A 21,442-nucleotide genomic window follows, 5' to 3' on the forward strand; every position below is an offset into this window, starting at 1 on the left:
TGACTTACAGTCAGAAGCTACATGTTTGAGCTTGCACCTCTAGCTTTGTCTGCTTGTTTCAAAAGCAAGAAAAAATTATGGCAAATCTTTTTTCCACAAGACCAGCTCGTATGCTCACTTTTTCTTTAAATTCAAATGAAATATCGCCCCTTTTACTCACAAACCGTGAGTGTAATGTAATGTACGTTCACAGTGGCAAACAGGGTCATTCCAGTTCAGCTTCCCCCCCAGTGTCCAAATCATGGTCTCCCATTGCTGAACATGGCCCCTTAAGCAGGGTTTAGGTTAATCTGGCTACATCTGACCACCAAATCCTGATTAGACCCAAGTGCAGAGTTGAAGGGGCTTACAGTCCCCATTCACACACACACAGAGCCAGACCCTTCTCTCACAGCCTCCATCTGCAGCGCCTGAGTGGGTAAGGGATTTGTTTGTGTGCTGGTGAGAGGGTGGTCTGTAAGTTAGGTAATAGTATGACCCGGGCGCGCTCACTGTGACGTTTTAATGAGGGCCTGGGGACGCATAGGGCTTTAAAAACTTGGGGGGCAGAAGAGAGAGAGAGAGCGAGAGAGCGAGAGAGATAGTTGTTGAACACAGATACACTCATTAAAGAGTAACACTAGAGCACTTTATTCACTGAAACCATGTGTTTAGCATACTCTCTGATAGTGAACTCAGGGGTAACTCTGACAGACTTTCCTGTTATTTTCATTTGAATTACCATCCATCCATCCATCCATTTTCTAAGCCGCATCTCCGTCAGGGTCGGGGGGGGTGCCGGAGCCTATCCCAGCAGTCTTCGGGCAGAAGGCAGGATACACCCTGGACAGGTTGCCAGTCCATCGCAGGGCATTTCTGAATTACTTTCAATACAAACTAGTTCCAAATGAAAAAAAAATATATATATATTACTTTGCTGTATTTTTGAATACATCTGCAATTGCCTCCAAATGCCACTTATACAGGGGAAGGACATGATGAAGTATGTATCTGTATACAGTCCACAGGCCGGTATTCTGGATGCAATTCCGTTTTACATATTTAAATTACTTTCAGAATACTTACCCACTAAATTCATGCACAACAAATCCAGTCCTTAAAAGAAACACCATCAGTACATCTTTATTAACTGTTTTAAACTCTTTTAAACTTCAAAATTTTAAAAGTGCATGGTGTGCAACTAACACTGACTCATTACACCAACTCTATAGACCACCTCAACAGCACCGCAGGTCTGGCTAAAGCCTGAGTGGACTGATAAAACATTGTGATTTCAGACCAATGTTACTAAACTTTTCTGAGCGATGATTAAACTGAGTATCCTTAGTAGTGGATATATTCATGTATGATAAACATCTCAATTGCACTGAACTTGTGCACTTCATTAGGTACACCTCCTTGTTTCTACAATTTATCAGCTCCACTTGCTATATAGGTGCACTTCATAGTTCTACAGTTACAGACTGTAGTCCATCTGTTTCTCTGAATACTTTGATAGCCCCCTTTTACCCTGTTTTTCAAGTCAGGACCCCATTGGACCACCACAGAGCAGGTATTATTTGGGTGCTGGACAATTCTTAGCACTGCAGGTACACTGACATGATGGTGTGTGTGTTGCGCTGGTAAAAAGTGGCTCAGACACAGCAGTGCTGCTGGTGCTGCGAGGCTCCTGACCATTGAAGAACAAAGTGAAAGGGGGCTAACAAAGTATGCACAGAAACAAATGGACTACAGTCTTCAATTATACTACAAAGTGCACCCCTATGGTCAGTGGATCCAGGATCTATAACATCCAAATAAAAATTCTGTTTTATAACGGTTTAACACATTTTACATTTAAGAGGCTTGTGACTCACAAAACACAAAATACTCGGATGTATAGCTTTTATGAGGGTTACTTGGTGTCACACATCTGCTGACCAGTCCTGTTCAGGGGGATTGAGGGAGAAGTGGTGAACTGAAGCTGGTCCAATTTTTCCTGAAATGCAGGCATGCAAAAGTTTGAGCACCTCTGATCAAAAGACATTTAGTTGATTTTCCAAATGAAAATATGTTACAACATTATTTATAGAGAACACACGTTTTAATGCACACTTACTGCTTATTTGGTGCATATTATTTATTTCACATATTGAAAAAGTCTGTGGTCTGTGCAAAGGTTATGGTACATTTAATATTTTATGTTTTATTTTTGTCCAATATGTTAAAGTCAGCAAATAAGTAGAATCTGTGCACTAAATGTAGCAGGGAAATTCCATATTTAAGTGTGTTCTCTGTAAAGGATATGTTAACTTATTTTTACTTCCAAAAATCCACCAAAAATCTTTTGACCGGGGCCAAACAAATTTTTGCTTATGACTATATAACAGGAGAATTATGTGAAAGAAAACTGCCAACCTGGAACAGAAAGGGACAATGTGAATTAAGTAAAAAATTACAATAACAGAGTTTTTACATTACTCAATTTAACACATTTCAACACATTTACCACAATTCCACCATCATTGCTTTTTCATGTATTTGGCCCAATGCCAGACATAAAGCAGCTCAGGAAGTAAAGGGAAAACACAATAGAATCACACATTTTATAAGTAAAACACAAAACGTAAAACATTAACTTTGGGTTAAAATATTTAAAAAATCAACACCAATAAAATTCCTTTTTTCGCAGGTTTTATTTTTTTTCCACATCTCCAATGTAGTTTTATTGGAAGATAAAATGACAAAAGGCACAAATTCACAGTAAAAGAAACAAAAACAGATGACAAGGAAGGGAGTGACATCAAACAAACAAACAAAAAAGTAAATTAAATGAACCATTTCTAGTTTGGAATAATCAATTCGTAAATCTGACGACAAAATGTGGAGACTAAGAACAACAAAGCTATGAGAAAGTCTCTTTGCGCCATTATCTGCTTAATGTATAGGCAAAGTAATCCGTTCAGTCAGCTCTTAAGTCACCTGCTATTCAAATTCCCATGTGGTCTTACAAAGGCTCTGGCCTATTTGCACTGGCCTGGGCCCAGTTTCTCCTGCTTGGATCCTGAGAATAAAGCTGTTCTCAGACCAGCAAAAAAAGGGCAACTTCTGCCAAAGCCTTCAAAGAGCCTCAGAGTGAGAGCCGCTTTTAGAAAAGAGAAAGACCACCACAGCTCAGAGACTGACAACATACTGCAGGTACAACGACAGTTAGAACAAAAATATATTTAGACACTATCCTGCCAAAGAGGAGGCGACAGGGCTAGGGGGAGGGGCCAGCTGTGGTGGGGACAGGGTTTTCTGAGGGAAGTAGAAATGACTGTACATTGCACATGAAGTAAAGCTAGTCTTGGACTAAACTGCAAAGTCAATGGCATTTCACCATTGAGAATAGTATTTAGTCTGAGGTTAAAGGAATACTCTGGCAATTTTGTAAACTCAGTCTCTGTCTGCTGCATCAGTAGCACATAATTGGTTACCATGACTCAGGTGCTGAATGGGCAGATGCTGAAGGCTGCCCATTTAGTTTTTTTAGTGTGTTTTGAGTCATACTGTTAACATTTTATTGGTAACTCTTAATTTAAGGGATACCTGCATAAGAAATGCAAAAGCATTGGATAATGTATTTATAAAGCCATACTTGAATATTTATGAACAGCTTATACCAGTAATTGCAAGATGATATAAATTGTTTTATGAAGTAAATGACACTGTATTCACATTAAGGGTCTTAAACTAAAGGAAAGTTTAATGAAAGTTTGTTCCATTTATAACACTGTTATGAAGCACCATTCCCAAAAAAGAAACTCATAAGGTAGAGGCCCAGTTAAGTTCATATGTGCCTTCTCATATATGTGCATATATATATATATATATATATATATATATATATATATATATATATATATATATATATATATATATATATATATATATATATATATATAGTGTGTGTGTGTGTGTATGCATGAGCTCTTTATAAATGCATTAGAAGTTTTTAAAAAATATTTATCTGTTATATAATGTCATATAGTCCTTACGAAGGTAGCCTTCAAATGCTCATATACGGACTTCTTAACACATGCAAAAACTTTAAATAAATGTATTTATGAAGCAATACATAACCTTTTAAAACAGCTTCTGTCCCTAATTGCAAAATGGCATAAGGTATTTTATGAGGTAGATGACATTGCATTGACATAACGGCCTAACATGACAGACATTTGTTAAACTTGTAACACTAACACTGTTGTGAAGCATCGGTTTTATGTATTTGTACTTAAGTTTAAGTACAAAGAGTGTTGGTCCATGTGGTTGAAGACATAAACAATGAACTCCACATAGGTCTCCTTAATAGAACTTGGTTGTCAAAATAATGTATAATTAACTGCAATTATTCACAGTACATTTACTTTTGATAATTAAGTACATTTAGAAGCAAGTAATTTTGTGCTGTTTTACTCAATAGAAATATAGACAGGGTACTTATATTTTACACACAACATTTTACTACTTCTCAAGTGCAGACTGGAATTTGTATATTAATGCATTAATGGAAAATATATATGAACATGACTTAAGTTCTAGATATGTGTGTTCTTGACTAGGCCTCTACCTTTTAAGTTCCTTTGCAATGTCATCTGAGTGTCAGTGCTACTTCATGTTATCTTGCAATTGCCGGTATAGGCTGTTTGTAAATACTCACGCATTGCTTTATTAGTACTTTATAAATGCCTATGTAAATAACCTTCAAATAAAGTCTTACCAAAATGACTGTTTGTGTTGCAGATGCAGCTGACAGAGGTTAGGTTGAAAAAAATGCCAGAGTAATCTTTTAATAATCACAACATCTAATCATTCTTTAATTCGCATGGCTTCATTCCTAAAATCAGGATAGATGTGTCCTTTCCAATGGCTATTCGAGTGGGCATCTAAGGAAAAAAAGCTAGAGTGGCTGAATATACAGCAGTAGCAACACAGCTGTTCCCTCAAATACAACACCCTCCCACCACAGCGGTCAATCATACTGGGCTCATGGGTTCAAGGGAATGTGCTGAAGGTTTGGCAGGACAGTCTGACCTATATATATGTGTGTTCATCTACATATATTTATATACTATGTACAATTCAATACATACATCCATACATCTCCATAACTGAACTCTCAGGGCCGACGCAGTAGTGGAGTATTGCTGATGGGTTTGTACAGTGTTGAACTATAAAGCCAGCAGATGGAAAGCCCAGCAGTTCCACACATGGAACCAAAAGGTGGGCAACAGCCAGAATGGACAGGGACATCACACATCCCTCACACATGAACACTAGTAATAAGACCACTCCAGACACACTCGCATACATCGCCCTATATAGAAAACCCCTTATAAACTCCTACTTAAGCTAATCCTTATTACCTGAAAGGACTCTACCATTGGTTACACTTAGCAACATTCAGAGAACTGTATGGATAAATCACTGACACAAGAGTTTCAGTGTTGATAGAGAGTGTAAGAGGAGAAGGGAGCGTGAGCAGAGGAGACATTATTGCTAAAATCGGGATAAAAGTTCCCTTTATTTGTTAGAAGTGTGTGAGAATGGGAGGGCACAGCACTGAACAAATCCTCCAGTAAAGACAAAGCCAGGACTAAAGAGGACAAAAACCTGCTTGCAAGTAACATTAACATTATTAATGGGCATTACTCTGAAAGCACCACGATAGATGGGACAAAAAAATGAAAGAAGAAATGAGAAAGAAAAACATCTTGCTCCGTTAAATCGTCTGACTTTCTTCAATGACTTTTAGTAGAAGTAGTACTCTGAAAATGAAGCAGCTGATGGACAAAGGAGGCACACGCAATTCACTAATCCCTCAAGCTGGGAAAGCATATAGAGGCCTAGCCCATACAAAACGTAATATACTGAAATTATAATGCAATATATTCATAGTTTATGTTTAGAACATACTTTCTAGCTTTTACACTTTCTATTATACATGCAGTACTGTGCAAAAATAAAAGACTAACTTTTCTTTTGTTGAATTTCCAGTCACTTTACAGTAGAGCATCAGCCAAAAAAAACGAAAATGTTTAATAAAAAATATTACACAGAAACCTCAACAACTAAATATCAAAAGTTTCAGTATTTACTGTGTCCTCTTTTTTCCGATATTACAGCATCCATTATGTAAGGGATAAAGTTCAGTCTTACAAGTTGGTTGCATTTTCTGCTTCTCATGATCCAAAGTAATCTCTCTTACACATTAGACTCATCAGTCCATAGAACTTTACTCAAGATCTCAGATGCTCAGTTTTGATGTTCTAGTGCAAATTTTCTTCTTATCTGTCTATTTCTTTTTCTCAGTAATGCCTTATGGGTGGCCAGAAGAATGGACAGAAGCACCAGTGGATTTTTTCAGATCTGAAGGAAGAATGGAGCTTCATTTTCTCCTCCCTCTCAAAGCTGAAAGCTATAGGTACTGTTTATCTGATGGTGACAGTATAGGTGGTCTACCAGGTCTTGCACAGTTGTTAGGAGTCCTATTTTCTCTATATCTTTTTTTCTCTATATATTTTCTCCCTATGATTTTTTTAACTACAATTTTGGACAATTTTTTAACACGTTACTTTGACTTTTCCCTTTCTTATCCAAGTGGATTATCTTATTATTATGTCTCCTTCAACCATTTTAGATGCACATGAGAATTTTGAGAAAATCTGCAAGGCAGCTAAGGTGTGCTTGGGTAGTTACTTATGTGACTATCAATGACTCTTTTGGGAACAGCTTTTGTTGGGAGGATGCAGCTGTAATTTGCTGGTTTTAAGAGTTAAAATGGCAGTAGAGTGCACAAAGGCAAATAGTGGATAAATTAAATACAGACAGATTTAATATTATAATTAGTGTTGGAGGCTTGTGTAATTTTTCCTGACACTGAAAACTGAATAACTTGTACATAATGTTTGATTTGACTGGAAACTGGATAAACAAAAAGGCTTATTAAGTCTCTGACTTGTGCACAGCACTGCATAACAATATACTTCATTTTCTGAGCTGCCCTCATCTGTCTTGAACACTCCTGATAACACACAGTCAGAAACACAGAGGACTTGACACAACGGAGACAGAAAAGCTGGAGCACAGGAGGATGACTAAGCAGTTACTGCACACAGAAGACAGACAAGGTGTGTTCAAAATAAAACTCTACACCATAAACACGAGCTAGAAAAGTACGAGCGATCAAACAAGAAAAAAAACATGGCGCACGGATCAATACTCGCTCTGAGAGACGGAGGACATGTTGGTAACCCTGCAGGGAGTTCTGCAGCTCAGGAAGGCACAGAACAATGAGCACAATGTTCTTTCTTTCCTTGCTTTACTGTCGACCTCCAGCCTGCCGACTCCTCTCCATACACCAACTATCAGCTGCCAGTTCATTTACTTTAATGTGGAAATGCACCAGAAATGAGAAAAACATAGAAAACAATGAAAAAGAAAAAAAAAAGATGATAACGATAACAACGATCACAAGTTCAAAACAGAACATGGAGGAGAGTCGGCTTGGTCCGCGAAAAAGACGTTAAAGAATGACCATAGTCATTGAAAAAAACCTGTGTACACAGCTCTCACAACAACATACCTCCCTCTATATATATATTTTTTATATATATACGGAATATATACAGAAACATCTGATTTTACGTAGAAATAATCATAAAATTTCTGTCATTTGTCAGCTTTTCTAACAATGGACATAGTTAAAGACCTACACGTTGCTACAGGTGATGTCCCTGTATCGCTTTTAGTGATGGGGTGATGGGAATAGATGCTTATCTGTACTATTCATCATTTACTACACTGGCTTGCTTCCTCATGCTCCATTATGGAGGTGGAGGGCTTTTGGAATGGCCAGTATTAAACACATACCGAAGATGGTTTGGAAATGTTTCTAAGTTTTTTTTCCAATTTGAAGAATGATGCTGGTGTCCAGTCATAGTACTAATAGAGAATTGAGAAAGACGAAGAGAGAGAGAGAGAGATTATTAATGACAAGACATGGATTATCCTAAAACAGGATCTAAAATACAAAAGCTGAGGGACAGATTTAAAAACTCTTTCAGAGGCCAGTATCAGTAATTAAGTAGTCATTTATGATGAATAGTTCAAGGTTTTAATCTAATGAGCGACAACAGGGGAGCCTATAGGTTCACAATACGGCAATGCGGCCGGCACCTCCGTTTACACACCAACACAAACAGCAGCACACTTGATCTATACACTGAGTCTTCAGTCTTCTAGAGCCACCATCCCTTTTACTGGGTCCTTCACTCTCATCTGAAAGAGAAAGAGCAGGAAAAAAGTGAGAGATTCCTTCATTCCCCTCATCAGTAGTAGCATCACTCTATCGTCGAACACCAGTTGTCATCATGACTGCTGAAGCTGGCTCCTGCTCTGCTCGGCTGCTGCTTTTGTCCTCGGACTCAGGGCCTCATTATCAGCCCTGCTCAATTATTCAGCAGCTTTGCTGCAGGTTAACTGGGTTTGGTGTGCTGGAAGGTGATGCAGCCCAATAGACTAAAAGTCTTACACTGCACTGCTCATGCACTGTGTTTCCTGACAGAACTAGGGACTGAGTGGTATATCGTTTGGCAGACAAGATCAGCTGATATTAAGTTTCCACCAATTTATCAAAATTAGCATAAGTCTTGCTGGTAACAGCTTTCTAAATGTTAAGTAAACATAATTCATTCGTGAGGTTGACGTATTAATTGAAACAGACACTGTGCTTTAAATGTACTCCTGTTTGTTTACCTTTTTTAAGATAAAGTTATAAGGTAGTGCTGGGTCAAACAGAATAAATACTTTTCAAAACAATATTTACATTTCAGAATAAACTACAATTATAAGTATGTTTGTTACGCCATTTCAAATGTATCCAACAGCGTGTCAGTAGTGTATACTGGTGATAGCACAAATTAACTGAAATCAGCCATGGTGTAAGTGATCCTTGTATAAGGATCACTATATTTACATATTTACTTTACAAGTTAGTGATTTCAAAGTTAAACAAATAAATTAACACCACTAATTTTCCTAGTTTGAAGCCATGTGTGAGTTGCAACCAACAAGAATTAAGCTTAAACCTGGATTAAACCAAAGTTTTTTGACTAATCCTTTTGTGCCAAACTTTAAACCTTGCTTAAAAATAATCCAGTTTAGAATTACACTGTCATTTTATTCTAGGTTTTTACAGTAAATCTAGATTAAATTGATTCCTCTTGCAGCATTACTTTAAAGTCAAAGTCAAACCTCATTCAGTGCTTAAATTTAAACTTGCAATTTAAGGTGTTTCAATTTACAAAATGTGTTTAAAAATGTGTAATCTCTGCAAATTAGAAAATCTCTCTCTGAGTAAACCCGTACATGAACAGCACCTCAGAAAACTTGCATGTAAATCACACAGGAAGCTATTAGCACTCAAACAGTCTGTGTGTGCATTATTGAATTAGAAATAAAATGGATAAAAAAAGTTTTGCAGATATAAATCGCATGTATAAGAAGTAAATGACTGAAGACAGACTTACTACAACCAGGTAATAATGCAGTTTTGTCAAATTAGTTGATCTAGCCTAAACAGCTTGGCAAACAACAGGCTAACAGGATACTCAGATAATCTGCTTGTGATTTACGGTTTGTGTCATTATGGAGCTTTAACTGTAAAACTACAACATAAATAGTAACATGCGGAGTGTTTGCATTTAAAATAAAATTTAAGCAGTGTCCTTAGTACTGGCTAAATGGCTCCTCTTGACGGCAAGCCTGTGGGACTAACACTGTTGAAATGTCTGAATTCTTTGTTTGCCTCTGATGTAGCTCTATGCTAGTTTTCACTCACAAGGGAAGAAAAAAGTATCGATAATAATTAGTGTGGAGAGTAATGTTGTTTCTGTTTGTTTATAAAATCAAAATTAATAGCAGGTTAAGGTTTTAATCCATGTTTAAAATGAACTCGATTAGACATAAAATCTAGCTTAACAAATCCTTGATTTTTTTTATTACCTTAACTTAATGATTCTTCTTGGTGAAACCCAATGTATGTTTTTTTCCATACACTATTGCTAAGATTTCATAACTGAAGTCCTGTCTTACAAATACAGCTTTTGAATAGCAATCTCTATGGATGGATCTCTTGATCAAACCAGAGTTATTTCCAGCAACTGTTATGCTACATCAAGTACATCAAGTCTGAATATTACCACACCTCTGATGGCAATATCAGCAGCTTCGACAGGACACACTGGACAATGCTCCCAGAAGAGAAACAAAAGCATCAGCAAAGTGGTAAACTATAGTTGCCCTCCAAAAAAGATGTGATGTCACGGCATGAGAGAGAGGCTGTAGTGCCAGAGGAGCTGGAATATCTCACTGGACATCAGTGACTGGAGTCTGCATTCAGTTTTTTTCCACATTCACTCAGCGTTCATACTCCGTGTTCATACAGAGTTAATATGAACCCCACATACACACAATGGAAATGTTATCGCACTACTGAAACTAATATATTCTGACGAAGTGCATGTTCTCCAGTCATATAGCAAAATGCACTGCTTTTATACTGAAGAAATTTATAGTTGTGTAATGTGTTTAGTGCTGTGTTATACGTTATCATATGCAGTACTATGTGTGTATATTGTATATTGTGTGTGTGTATATATGAGTGTATTTTAGGCTATTTTTGTTTTTCCCTACATGGTCATGTCTGTCACACCTGTCTTTTGTCATGCATAAGCTGGGTCTAATATTGGCATCGATCCAGCTACAAAACTGTGTCAGTCCATTATTTTATGGGCTGGCTAGGTGTCTGGCACCTGTGCACAAAAAATAAACTTCAATTCTCCAGATATATGGCTAGTTTCTTTGATTTGGGACAGGGTTTGGATTCTTCAAAATGAAAAAAATCATATTTTTAAGTGCCAAACTTGAGCAAATGTATTTATCACAATTATTTGAAAAAATAATTAATCATGGTAAATTTCTGTAATTGTCTGAAAGCCCTAATTTAAGATTTAAAATGATTCATCAAACTTGCCAGGCCTTGCTGGAATAACATCCTCTTACTGCAAGTGTGCGGTTTATTTTAAACTTGACAGTAGAGAACCTGTGTAATTGCATTTAATGATATGATAAACTGTTTATTATTGATTATTTCAGTGACTAAAGAATGAACCTTTCTAAGAACATGTGTGATTAATATATGGCTACAATTATGCAAGAACATCAATTAGTTTCATCAAACCATTAGAATAAACAGATGACAAAAGTCTGATATATGTGGACTCTGTCCCACACCTCATCCAGCTCCTTCCTGGTCTCCTCCTCCATCCTGCGAATGTCCTCCATGTTCAGTTCGATCCAATTATCAATCCAGCAGAAAAGCTGCCGGTGAAAATTAGTGAACAAACGCTTCTCTTGCTGTCAGACAGATAGAAAGAGGGAGAGAGAGAGAAACAAGTTACAGCAGCTGATGATTGAGGCATCATCTTGAACTGCATTATTTGCCATGTACAGCTGAATGTATTGTTAATATATTAGCAATCTACTGTATCTATCACAGGGAAGTTCATCCATTGGCTCAGGGTGGACACATCTTCTTTTAACAGTTTCACTCAGGGTCCACAAGAGGGCACACAAGGTAGCATTCAGCATTTCATTTTGCTGCTTCTCTTCAGGCACACACTAGTGATTCTGGCATTCTGGCTTATTTCAGTGAGTCAGATAAATCGGCTCAGCTCATGTGAAAGAGCCGAATCTTTGGGCTCCCAGAGACTTTTCATTCACAAAGTTAGCCCAGCTGGCCAAAGTGTCTATCATTACATTTTCAATAAAAACTTAGAACCTTAGTCTACCTTCTAATTAATCAACACAAAATGGCCTTACGTTTGCTATTAAAATAAATGTCAGATACGTAGAATCACTGGATGAATTTTGAGAGCCAGGATTCACAATATTGGCAAATGGGCAAAATGCAGCAAATATTCAGCTATGAATTATGTGAGAACCACCAAGAACAAAACCAGAGACAAACTAACACAATGAGCACTAGCTTTGGAGATAACAAGGGGCATATATTCCAAGGAGCTCCCAAAAGGGGGTCAGCTTTAGCATTATAAAATCTACCCATATATTTGGTCTTAACTTATGTGTAAAAACAGCTGTTCAATGCAAGTCAGCTCCCAACATTTGGCTCAAAGGGCCAACTTGTCATTGAGCAACACATCACTAACACAAAGGCCTTCAGAAATAGAAGCTCACCTTCTGAATGAAGTTCTCCACTTTATTTTGCAGCCCCCACCACTTGAACTTGACTGTAACCAGTTTGTAGGCACACATGTGCGGACAGTCTGTCTTTTTGGGGAGCTCCTTCTGCAACCACACACAGGCAAGGTTAAATTGCTTCGCTTTTGTAATTGTTTTAGAAATAATATTGTCACGTTTTCTTGTGCTAAATTTTTTTTTATTATTTTATTTTGTGCTATGACTATAATTATATTTTATTTCATTTTATCCTATACTGTGAGTCAGGAGTTAATTGTGTAAATTAGATTTTTGATTGAATCATCTCTTCAAACATTGCACTGTGTACCTTCCAGTCAGGTCCCAGGGGCCCTCGGCCGGTCTTGATGGATTTGTACTTGGAGGGGTCTTCCTCTGGTTTGTAATCCTGAAGGAGGCAGCACCACAAGTTATATCACAAAATCACATGTCAGCTGCAAAATGGCAGGAGGGGACAAACATGCTGAGCTCTTGAGAAGAGCTCCAGTACTCTAAATTGACAGATCTAAATGCACTACTTTCTCAATTCACTGTGCTCTATTCGACATATAAAATAATTATCAAGGCTTTCATGAGCTGATTCAGTGTGTTAGAGAAAGAAAAAACACACAGGCATGCAATATAGGTGACCTTGAATGAGAGTGTGGACTACTGCTCTATAAGTAACACAATCAGTGTTAGTGCAAGTCCAAATGACTAGAAGCAATCCCCCAAATCAGAACTGCTTGTGTGTACAGCAAAAAAGCTCCTTCCACAGTCCACAAGACTGTGGCAAGAGTTTAGCAGAACTGAAGATAATGCCACTTTTACACACTGTAAAGGTGTGACAAAAACAAAATGTTACAGAAAAGACAAAATGGGGTAAAAATATCTGAGACCACAATATAAATCAGTTTTTTTTTTAAGTTGAAAATAGGCAACATTTAACATTTTGGAAATTTTAAAACAAACAAAAGTTATGACAACCAAAATGAAGCAGAACTATTCAACATAATGCACAGTTACAAGGTCACTATTCAAATTTATGAAACTTTGTGACACTGACTATTTTAACCTTTAAAGATCTCTCCTGTTAGAATATGTATGCAGATGATTCTACAACATTTAAACACACTCTAGTGGATTTGATCAAAATGCTAAAATGTTTTGTTAAAATTGAAAAAATTCTACTTTTCAGTTAAACTGTTACATTATTTATTAATTTAATATGTAGTGAGAGGACTACAAGCCAGAATAACTGTGCGGGTGTCTTTTCTTAAGGATAATAATAAGAATAGCTAGTTTTTAAATGTATTTTCTGCCAGGTTAGGGAGCTAACCGAGCTTCACTGTTCTGAAACCACAGGCTTGGACCAAATCTCTGCAAGCACACTTTTTGAAGTTACAGCAGAGGAGCTTATTTGCCATCACAAGGATGTTTCATACCTGTAAAACAGAAACTTTTTAGGAAAAAAGAAAAGCCATTAACTGTCCTGTTTTGGCCTAATTATCACAAAAGACTTCAGGCGGTTTAGAGCTTATTGAGTGATGGGAAATGTGTTGCACAACAACAGAGTACAGTGCGACAGAGTACAGACGTTCGATTTACACAGTAACAAGCAAAATCAAACTAAAAGCAGACCAATATTCTTAACGCTGATAAGTGATCGACGCTTCTATTGACCAGGACAAAGTTCTCTTAAACTTACAACACAGCTGAAACTATCCTTATATAAAAGTACGAGCTGTTGTGCAAAGTATAGACTATTCTCAGGTCAAGCCGACTGAGTCTAAAAAAATAGAAAGAAAACAAAACATTTCTTAACTTACACAATTTCAAACAAAATCCCTGCATGTCTAACTTTCTAAAACTTTTCTCAATCTGCAGTGAATCTCTTCAAGCCTCCAGAGAACATCCAGTAAGCTACTTCTATGGAATTATATATTTATTTTATATGCCGTCTACCATGTTTATATGGAAGGGGAATTGTAGTACTCTTTCTGCATAATTAAACTGTTTGCAAACAAAGTAATTCAGAGTGGTTTGAAAAATATTTTGTTCTACAGAAACTTATCAAGTCAGAATTGTTCACAGTGGTGATAAGAACTAGACATCGAAAGCAATTAATGCATCTTAAAGCTACAAAGTTATTAAACAAAACAGTTATGAATACGCTGCCTGATGCCAGAGAGTTTAAAGATGAGGATTTGGTTTAAAACATAAAGAAAAATGTTCGTTTTACAAATTTCCTACTATTTGACCAATCAACATTACATATAAAACACAAAAGAAGTTATGTAAGTTCTCTTGCTATTTAGCATAGTAATGTCACGCTTCCCTCTGGCTCCCAAGCATCTCTTCATAATCTGCAAGTGTCTAATTTTGGTCCCGTCCTGACAAGTACATAAAATTACTATATTTCTGTTGTGGACATCATGACCCCTGGTTCCTATCACCACCACTGTAAGTTTCTCTATCCAAAAAAATACAGGCTCATTCAATGTCTGTATTCCAATCTCTTCCTCTATCTGCACAGCACTGCCCTTCACATTGTGTGAAAATTTCAAGATGAGTGGATCCTTCAGAATTACTTAAAATCTCTTTATGTTATATTGCTTTAAAAGTAAAGAATGATTTTGCCTATGTTTTTTTGTTTGTTTGTTTTGGACAGCAACAATATGTAGAAGAATTATTTAAGAATTTTTATAATATTTTTTAATATTGATATGTCAGAGCAGTAGCCTGCTGTTTTAGTTAAAAGGTCACCATCGAATGGGGGCACATATCATCTCTCTCTATAATAGACGCTTTATGCAGTCCAATAAATGGAGCTATATTTGTAGGACTTCTACCACCCTCCCAACCTCACTGTGCTAAAATCTGCTCAACTACCTTACCTTGAGTTCTACCTGACTTCTGTCAGCGATGTCGATATACACTACATCCACCTTCTTCCAGGTGTCAGGATCCAGACCATGAACCTGTACGAACCAAGCAAACACATACTCAACCATAGAATAACCACAGTAAGGGCTCTTAGCAGCAGTAGCCTTTTAGCTAAATAGGGGAAGTTACAAGAGGAGTACTCACGTTCTCCTGATGGCCCATGTCAGGTTTATGCCATGTCTCTATCTTGATGAGGAAATTCTCTTTCATGTACTCGTTCTACAGAATTGGAGCATCCGTCAGCAAAATGTTATTAGTACCTATTAATTACGTTTTTCTAAAGTGATTCATGCATTATGCTGAGTTTGTGTTTGTCCCAGAGCTGCTGGCTGCCACCCAAAACTCTGACATTTACTTACTGCACTGTAAACTTCAAAATGTATTGATTAGACTGAATGAAAAAGACTATATTCACTAATTCACTAACTATATATATATATATATATATATATATATATATATATATATACACACACACACACACACACACACACACACACACACACACACACATATATACACTATATTTTCAAAAGTATTCGCTCGTCTACCTTCACACGCAAATGCAATGAAGTGAGATCCATAGGGTTTAATACGATGTTGGCCCACCCTTTGCAGCTATAACAGCTTCAACTCTTCTAGGAAGGCTTTCCACAAGGTTTAGGAATGTGTTTATGAGAAATTTTGACCGTTCTTCCACAAGCGCATTTGTGAGATCAGACACTGATGTTGGATAAGAAGGCCTGGCTCACAGTCTCCACTCTAATTCATCCCAAAGATGTTCTATCAGGTTGAGGTCAAGACTTTGTGCAGGTCAGTCAAGTTCTTCCACACCAAACTCGCTCATCCATGTCTTTATGGACCTTGCTTTGTACACTGGTGCACAGTCATGTTAGAACAGGAAGAGGCCGTCCCCAAACTGTTCCCATAATGTTGGGAGCATGAAACTGTCCAAAATGTCTTGGTCTGCTGAAGCATTAAGAGTTCCTCTCACTGGAACTAAGGGCCCAGCTCCTGAAAAACAACACCACACCATAACCCCCCCCTCCACCAAACTTTACACTTGGCACAAGACAATCAGACAAGTACTGTTTTCCTGGCAACCGCCAAACCCAGTCATCCATCGGATTGCCAGATGGAGAAGCGTGATTCGTCACTCCATAGAACACGCCTCTACCGCTCTAGAAACCAGCGGTGGCACTTTACCCCACTGTATTCGACACTTTGCATTGCGCTTGGTGATATAAGTGATACCTTTTTAATCCCACAAACAGGGAAATACCACCTCCACACTTAACCTATCCATGAAACACACACACACACACACACACACACACACACACACACACACACACACACACACAGGCAATGAGCACGCTTGCCCAGAGTGGTGGGCAGCCCTATGCACGGTGCCCGGGGAGCAATTGGGGGGTTGGTGTCTTGCTCAAGGACACCTCAGTCATGGACTGTTGGCGCTGGGGATCAAACCAGCAACCTTCCAGTCACAGGGCCAGTTCCCTAACCTCCAGCCCACGACAGCCCCCAGGCTTGGATGCAGCTAGAAACCCATTGCATGAAGCTCTCTACGCTGCTCTTGAGCTAATCTGAAGGCCACATGAAGTTTGGAGGTCTATAGCGATTGACTCTGCAGAAAGTTGGCAACCTTTGCACACTATGAGCCTCAGCATCCGCTGACCCTGCTCTGTCATTTTACGTGGCCTACCACTTTGTGGCTGAGTTGCTGTCATTCCCAATCACTCCCACTTTGTTATAATACCACTGACAGTTGACTGTGAAATATTTAGTAGTGAGGAAATTTCACGATTGGACTTGTTGCACATGTGGTGTCCTATCACAGTACGGTGAGAGCGACCAATACTTTCACAAATGTTTGTAGAAGCAGTCTGCAGGCCTAGGGGCTTGGCTTTATACACCTGTGGCCACGGATGTGATTGGAACAATTGAATTCAATGATTTGGATGGATGAGTGAATACCTTTGGAAATATAGTGGTTTTTGTTCCATCAGCAGCAATATATATATATATATATATATATATACAGTGGGGTAAAAAAGTATTTAGTCAGCCACTGATTGTGCAAGTTCTCCTACTTAAAAAGATGAGAGAGGTCTGTAATATTCATCATAGGTATTCAATATCTATATCAAAGTATTTAATATCTATTATGTATTATTGTTAATAATGCAGTAGTCCATTAAGTTTATTCATACTGATGTAGTTCTATCATCAGCCGACTGTTTGCAGAAGAGCACAATGTTTAAGCTACATTAATACATTTAATAAAAAAAGGTCACTGACCGACAAAAAAACAAGTATCTCCATTTATTGTGATTTTTATGTTCTACGCTGTTTGAACACAGCAGCTGTTCTTACCATTGTGTGAAAATTTCATGATTAATGGACCAATAGAAATGATCCAAAACCGTCTGGAGTAAACTTTCTTTACATTAACTTACATTCAAAGAAAGGTCATTTTTGTCCCATGTCATTTTAGAGATAGAGCTTAAATGTTTTAAGTAAGCAGCTGTATGCCCATTCATGACAGGCATTTTTTGAGTTAGTGGTACTCAGTCCATTTAAGGCAGGCAGTACAATATGTTTTAGTAGCTACATGTGTAAGTTTGATTTCGAATTGCTTTAAAGGTTTAATAATATTGGCAAAACTACTCTGAGTGATGGGAATGTTTTGAGTGATGTGTGTAAAACTGACCTCAAACCTTAAATTTCTTCTAACTTTTTAATTTGATTAGCATAAAAACATTATGGCAACTGACTGTCACAGTAGGTCATGTACTCACCGTGATGACTGCAGGAAGAGATGGGAACAGCATAGAAGAGAAAGAAAGCCATAACAACAAATGACATAATTACAACATTGTGATCCAGAGGAGTTTTTTATGTCAAAAATGTCTAAAAAGTGTCAAACATTTAGTAATGTGGTGAGTGTAAACATGCATTCAGACACCTCTGTGTGTGTGTGTGTGTGTGTGTGTGTGTGTGTGTGTGTGTGTGTGTGTGTGTGTGTGTGTGTGTGTGGATATACCATCAGGGTAATCTCAGCTCCCTGTGCTGTAACTCCACTCCCACTCTGCTCAATCAGTTAATTATTTAACAATCAGACAGACAGAGAGGAGGAGGAGGAGAACTGTGCCTGCTGGTCTCACCTGTGCGGCAGTATGGGTAGGCATTCCAGGCTTTCTCGTGGATGTTAAGAGCTGATGCTGGTGCCAGCATTCGCACAAAAGATGGAACTTTACTGAAAGATAAAAACGAGACCCAAAATATATTTGTATTTTGTATATTGTGTGCCAGAGCAAGTGTCAGAGATGGTCCCAAAACCACTGGAAAAATAAGATTAACCTACAATATCGAGAAAAGCAACGTGGCCCAGACTTTGTAGAGTACTTTTTGGTGAGGTCTCAGGTTGGGTTTAGAAAATCATTTTTTCAGGGGTCCGTGGTGTGTGTTTGTGTGTGTGTGTGTGTGTGTGTGTGTGTATATATATATATATATATATATATATATATATTACACATCCAAATGTATGAAAAAGTTGTTTTTGTTGAAAAGACATTTTTCACACATTTCACAAGAGAACACATTTCTGCACGTTTTAATGCACAACTACTGTGCTAAATTTTACATATTGGTAATTAAAATGTGGCTTGTACACAAGTTATGGCACATTTTATATTTTTTGTCTTATGTCATTTCCAATATGTAAATCATGCACTCATTATACATGATTGTATCCAATCATGTATAATGCATATTAGAGCCTCACAGATATGAAGATTTTGTAGCCAATATCAATACTAATTTATAACTGATTATAACTGATAACTAATAATATTGGCAACAAAACTAGTTTTGGTTAAACAGTGCTTTACCTACAGATACGACCGCCAGGTCTCATTTATCACACATCTTGACTCCTTAAAATGTATCTACTAAGGCTTATTATTCAGTAACAACAGGGACTTCAATGCAAACTGTTCTTAGCTTATAGCTTATAGACATGTGGAATAAAACAGAAACAGAGAGAGCATTAAAAATATACTGTAGCACTACAGAGCTGCCTAGAATACTGTGTGGTTTTGTTTTTGGTTTACCAATAATACCGTAGGTGACTAATAATTACTGATGTTATCTGGGCATTGGTCAGGCCGTAACATGTATGGGACACCTATATATGTACAATCCCAAATCCTGATATAGTAAAACAGGCGCATGTGTGTATGTGTGTGTTTCGTGGTAACTCACCTCTGCAGGTGGTAGATTTTGTGTGTGTACTGGCCTTTCTCGCCATCTTTCTCGTATGGTTCGTTCTTCAGCACCTCCACTCCCTCTCCTCCTCCTGTCTCATTCTTGCTGGCCTCTGCTACTGAGTACAGCTGACCGACCTGGTACTGTACGACACACACACACATCAAGGCGTGTGGTTTACAATATGAATTAAACACTTAACACTTCCCCACTTACCATATAGGTGCATGTGTAGTTCTACAATTACAGACTATAGGCCATCTGTGTCTCTGTATACTTAGTTAGCCCCCTTTTACTCTGTTTTTAAATGTCGGACCACCACAGAGCAAGTATTATTTGGGTCATGGATCATTCTTATCACTGCAGTGATACTGACATGTTAATGTGTAAAAGGGGGTTAATGCCGGCCCTACCCCAAACGACTGTTCAAGCGATTTGACTGTCGCAGACAAATAACCAGTGTTGAAATAGAATCATGAGAGTCTTGTTAGATATTCGCTTCATCTCTACCGTTTGGTGAAAGGTGGTCAAGATGGCGGTCTTAACTCAGTCTTTCTCTCGTTTTAACGCTACAACAAAATCAACCGTGATTAAATTGATCATTAAGTTTTAAGTCTTGGCTCGTGCAAATAGTGATGCACCAGGGGCGCGCGTGAGTGCTTGCGGGGGAGCGCATGCACGCAGCACAGTAGAAAGAGAAAGAGAGGGAGAGAGAAAGGGAGTACGTGTGGGAGCCTAAGGTCTCTGTAAAAATGCCAAAATGCTCCACATTTTTTTAGCTATTATTAAAGCACTCAGTTTACATTGTAGGTTAATACCATTATTGTATATATATATATATATATATATATATATATATATATATATATATATATTCACGAAGCATAAGAGTGATGAAAAGACTTTAAGAATGGCATCATTGAAGAGTAATTTTTGTTTGTCTTCCTTTTTTTCTTGCTTTCTGTTACACTCTGTTTTTTATGGTTTAGTTGACAACACCCAATCAACAACGCTGAATTGGTACATGTTGTGTTGATGTGTAAATCTTTAAATCAAATGTAAGTAACTGCAGATTTTACAGGTTACTTAAGAAGAATCTGGGTGATGATCTGTCAGATTATAGAGCTCTACAGTGAACTGCTCTGAGACCCAGATCTTTACATGCTCAGCCGACTCTTCTTCACATCTATACCACTATACAATGGAAGGATTTCTCTGCTTGTAAATTTCCACCAGGTGCAAGATGGGGAATAATCTCAAAAAACTAGTTGCAGTCTTGTAAATGGTGACACTGCAAGACTCCTAGTCTTTGCAAAAACATAGTCTATGACTAAAAAACATGACACTGTCTTTAGATGTGAGAGGGTGTCAGACTTCAGTCTTTCAAAAGTCTTTTCAAAGTCTTCTACTGTATGGTTTGCTTAACAAAGTTTGCAGAGAAACAGATGGCTTACAGTCTGTAACTGTAGAACTACAAAGTGCTCCTATAAGCTAAGTGGAGCAGATAAATTGGACAAAGAGTGCAGATACAAGGACATGTACTCACTGAAGTGGCTGGTTGGTGTATGTTCAAATAATATTCTCAAGTAAGAAGACGTTGAAATCTACATTTCAATCAGGGCTGCACAATATATCATTTGTTAATGTTTATAGCAGCAATGGCATTGGTGATATTGATATCTCAAAAGACTTAAAAATGCAAATGTGCCCTCTAAACAATTAATAAATATTTTATTACGTGTTGTGAGCAGCCTCGGATGTTCCAGATGAGTGTGGGTGTTTTAATGAATCAAGCCTTTGACCCAGCAAACATAAATCATTATGGTTAATTCAAGCCAGTCTGTCACTATGTCACATCAATGAAAACACCTATATGTTGTAATATTCAAAACCTCTGTTATTCTTTTCAAAACTTGTTATTTCCAAA

The 21,442-nt window shown here is 37.7% G+C and overlaps 1 protein-coding gene across 1 annotated transcript in view; it reads right to left on the reverse strand.

Annotated features, from left to right (window-relative positions):
• Positions 1 to 5,529: 5,529 nt before the first annotated feature.
• The window catches only part of pitpnab (phosphatidylinositol transfer protein, alpha b), a 39,302-nt gene continuing 23,389 nt past the window's right edge, over positions 5,530 to 21,442 (reverse strand). Inside the window, exons 3-11 of the mRNA XM_017681893.2 lie at positions 19,513 to 19,658; positions 18,414 to 18,505; positions 18,048 to 18,055; positions 15,373 to 15,447; positions 15,180 to 15,263; positions 12,614 to 12,691; positions 12,283 to 12,393; positions 11,320 to 11,442; positions 5,530 to 8,304 (exon numbers count right to left, since the gene is read on the reverse strand). Of these exons, the coding sequence (XP_017537382.1) occupies positions 8,257 to 8,304; positions 11,320 to 11,442; positions 12,283 to 12,393; positions 12,614 to 12,691; positions 15,180 to 15,263; positions 15,373 to 15,447; positions 18,048 to 18,055; positions 18,414 to 18,505; positions 19,513 to 19,658 (765 nt within the window). The 3' untranslated portion in view covers positions 5,530 to 8,256. The remainder of the gene's footprint in view (positions 8,305 to 11,319; positions 11,443 to 12,282; positions 12,394 to 12,613; positions 12,692 to 15,179; positions 15,264 to 15,372; positions 15,448 to 18,047; positions 18,056 to 18,413; positions 18,506 to 19,512; positions 19,659 to 21,442) is intronic.

Source organism: Pygocentrus nattereri, chromosome 18 (genome assembly GCF_015220715.1).
Source record: "Pygocentrus nattereri isolate fPygNat1 chromosome 18, fPygNat1.pri, whole genome shotgun sequence".
Classification (NCBI taxonomy): Eukaryota; Metazoa; Chordata; class Actinopteri; order Characiformes; family Serrasalmidae; genus Pygocentrus; species Pygocentrus nattereri.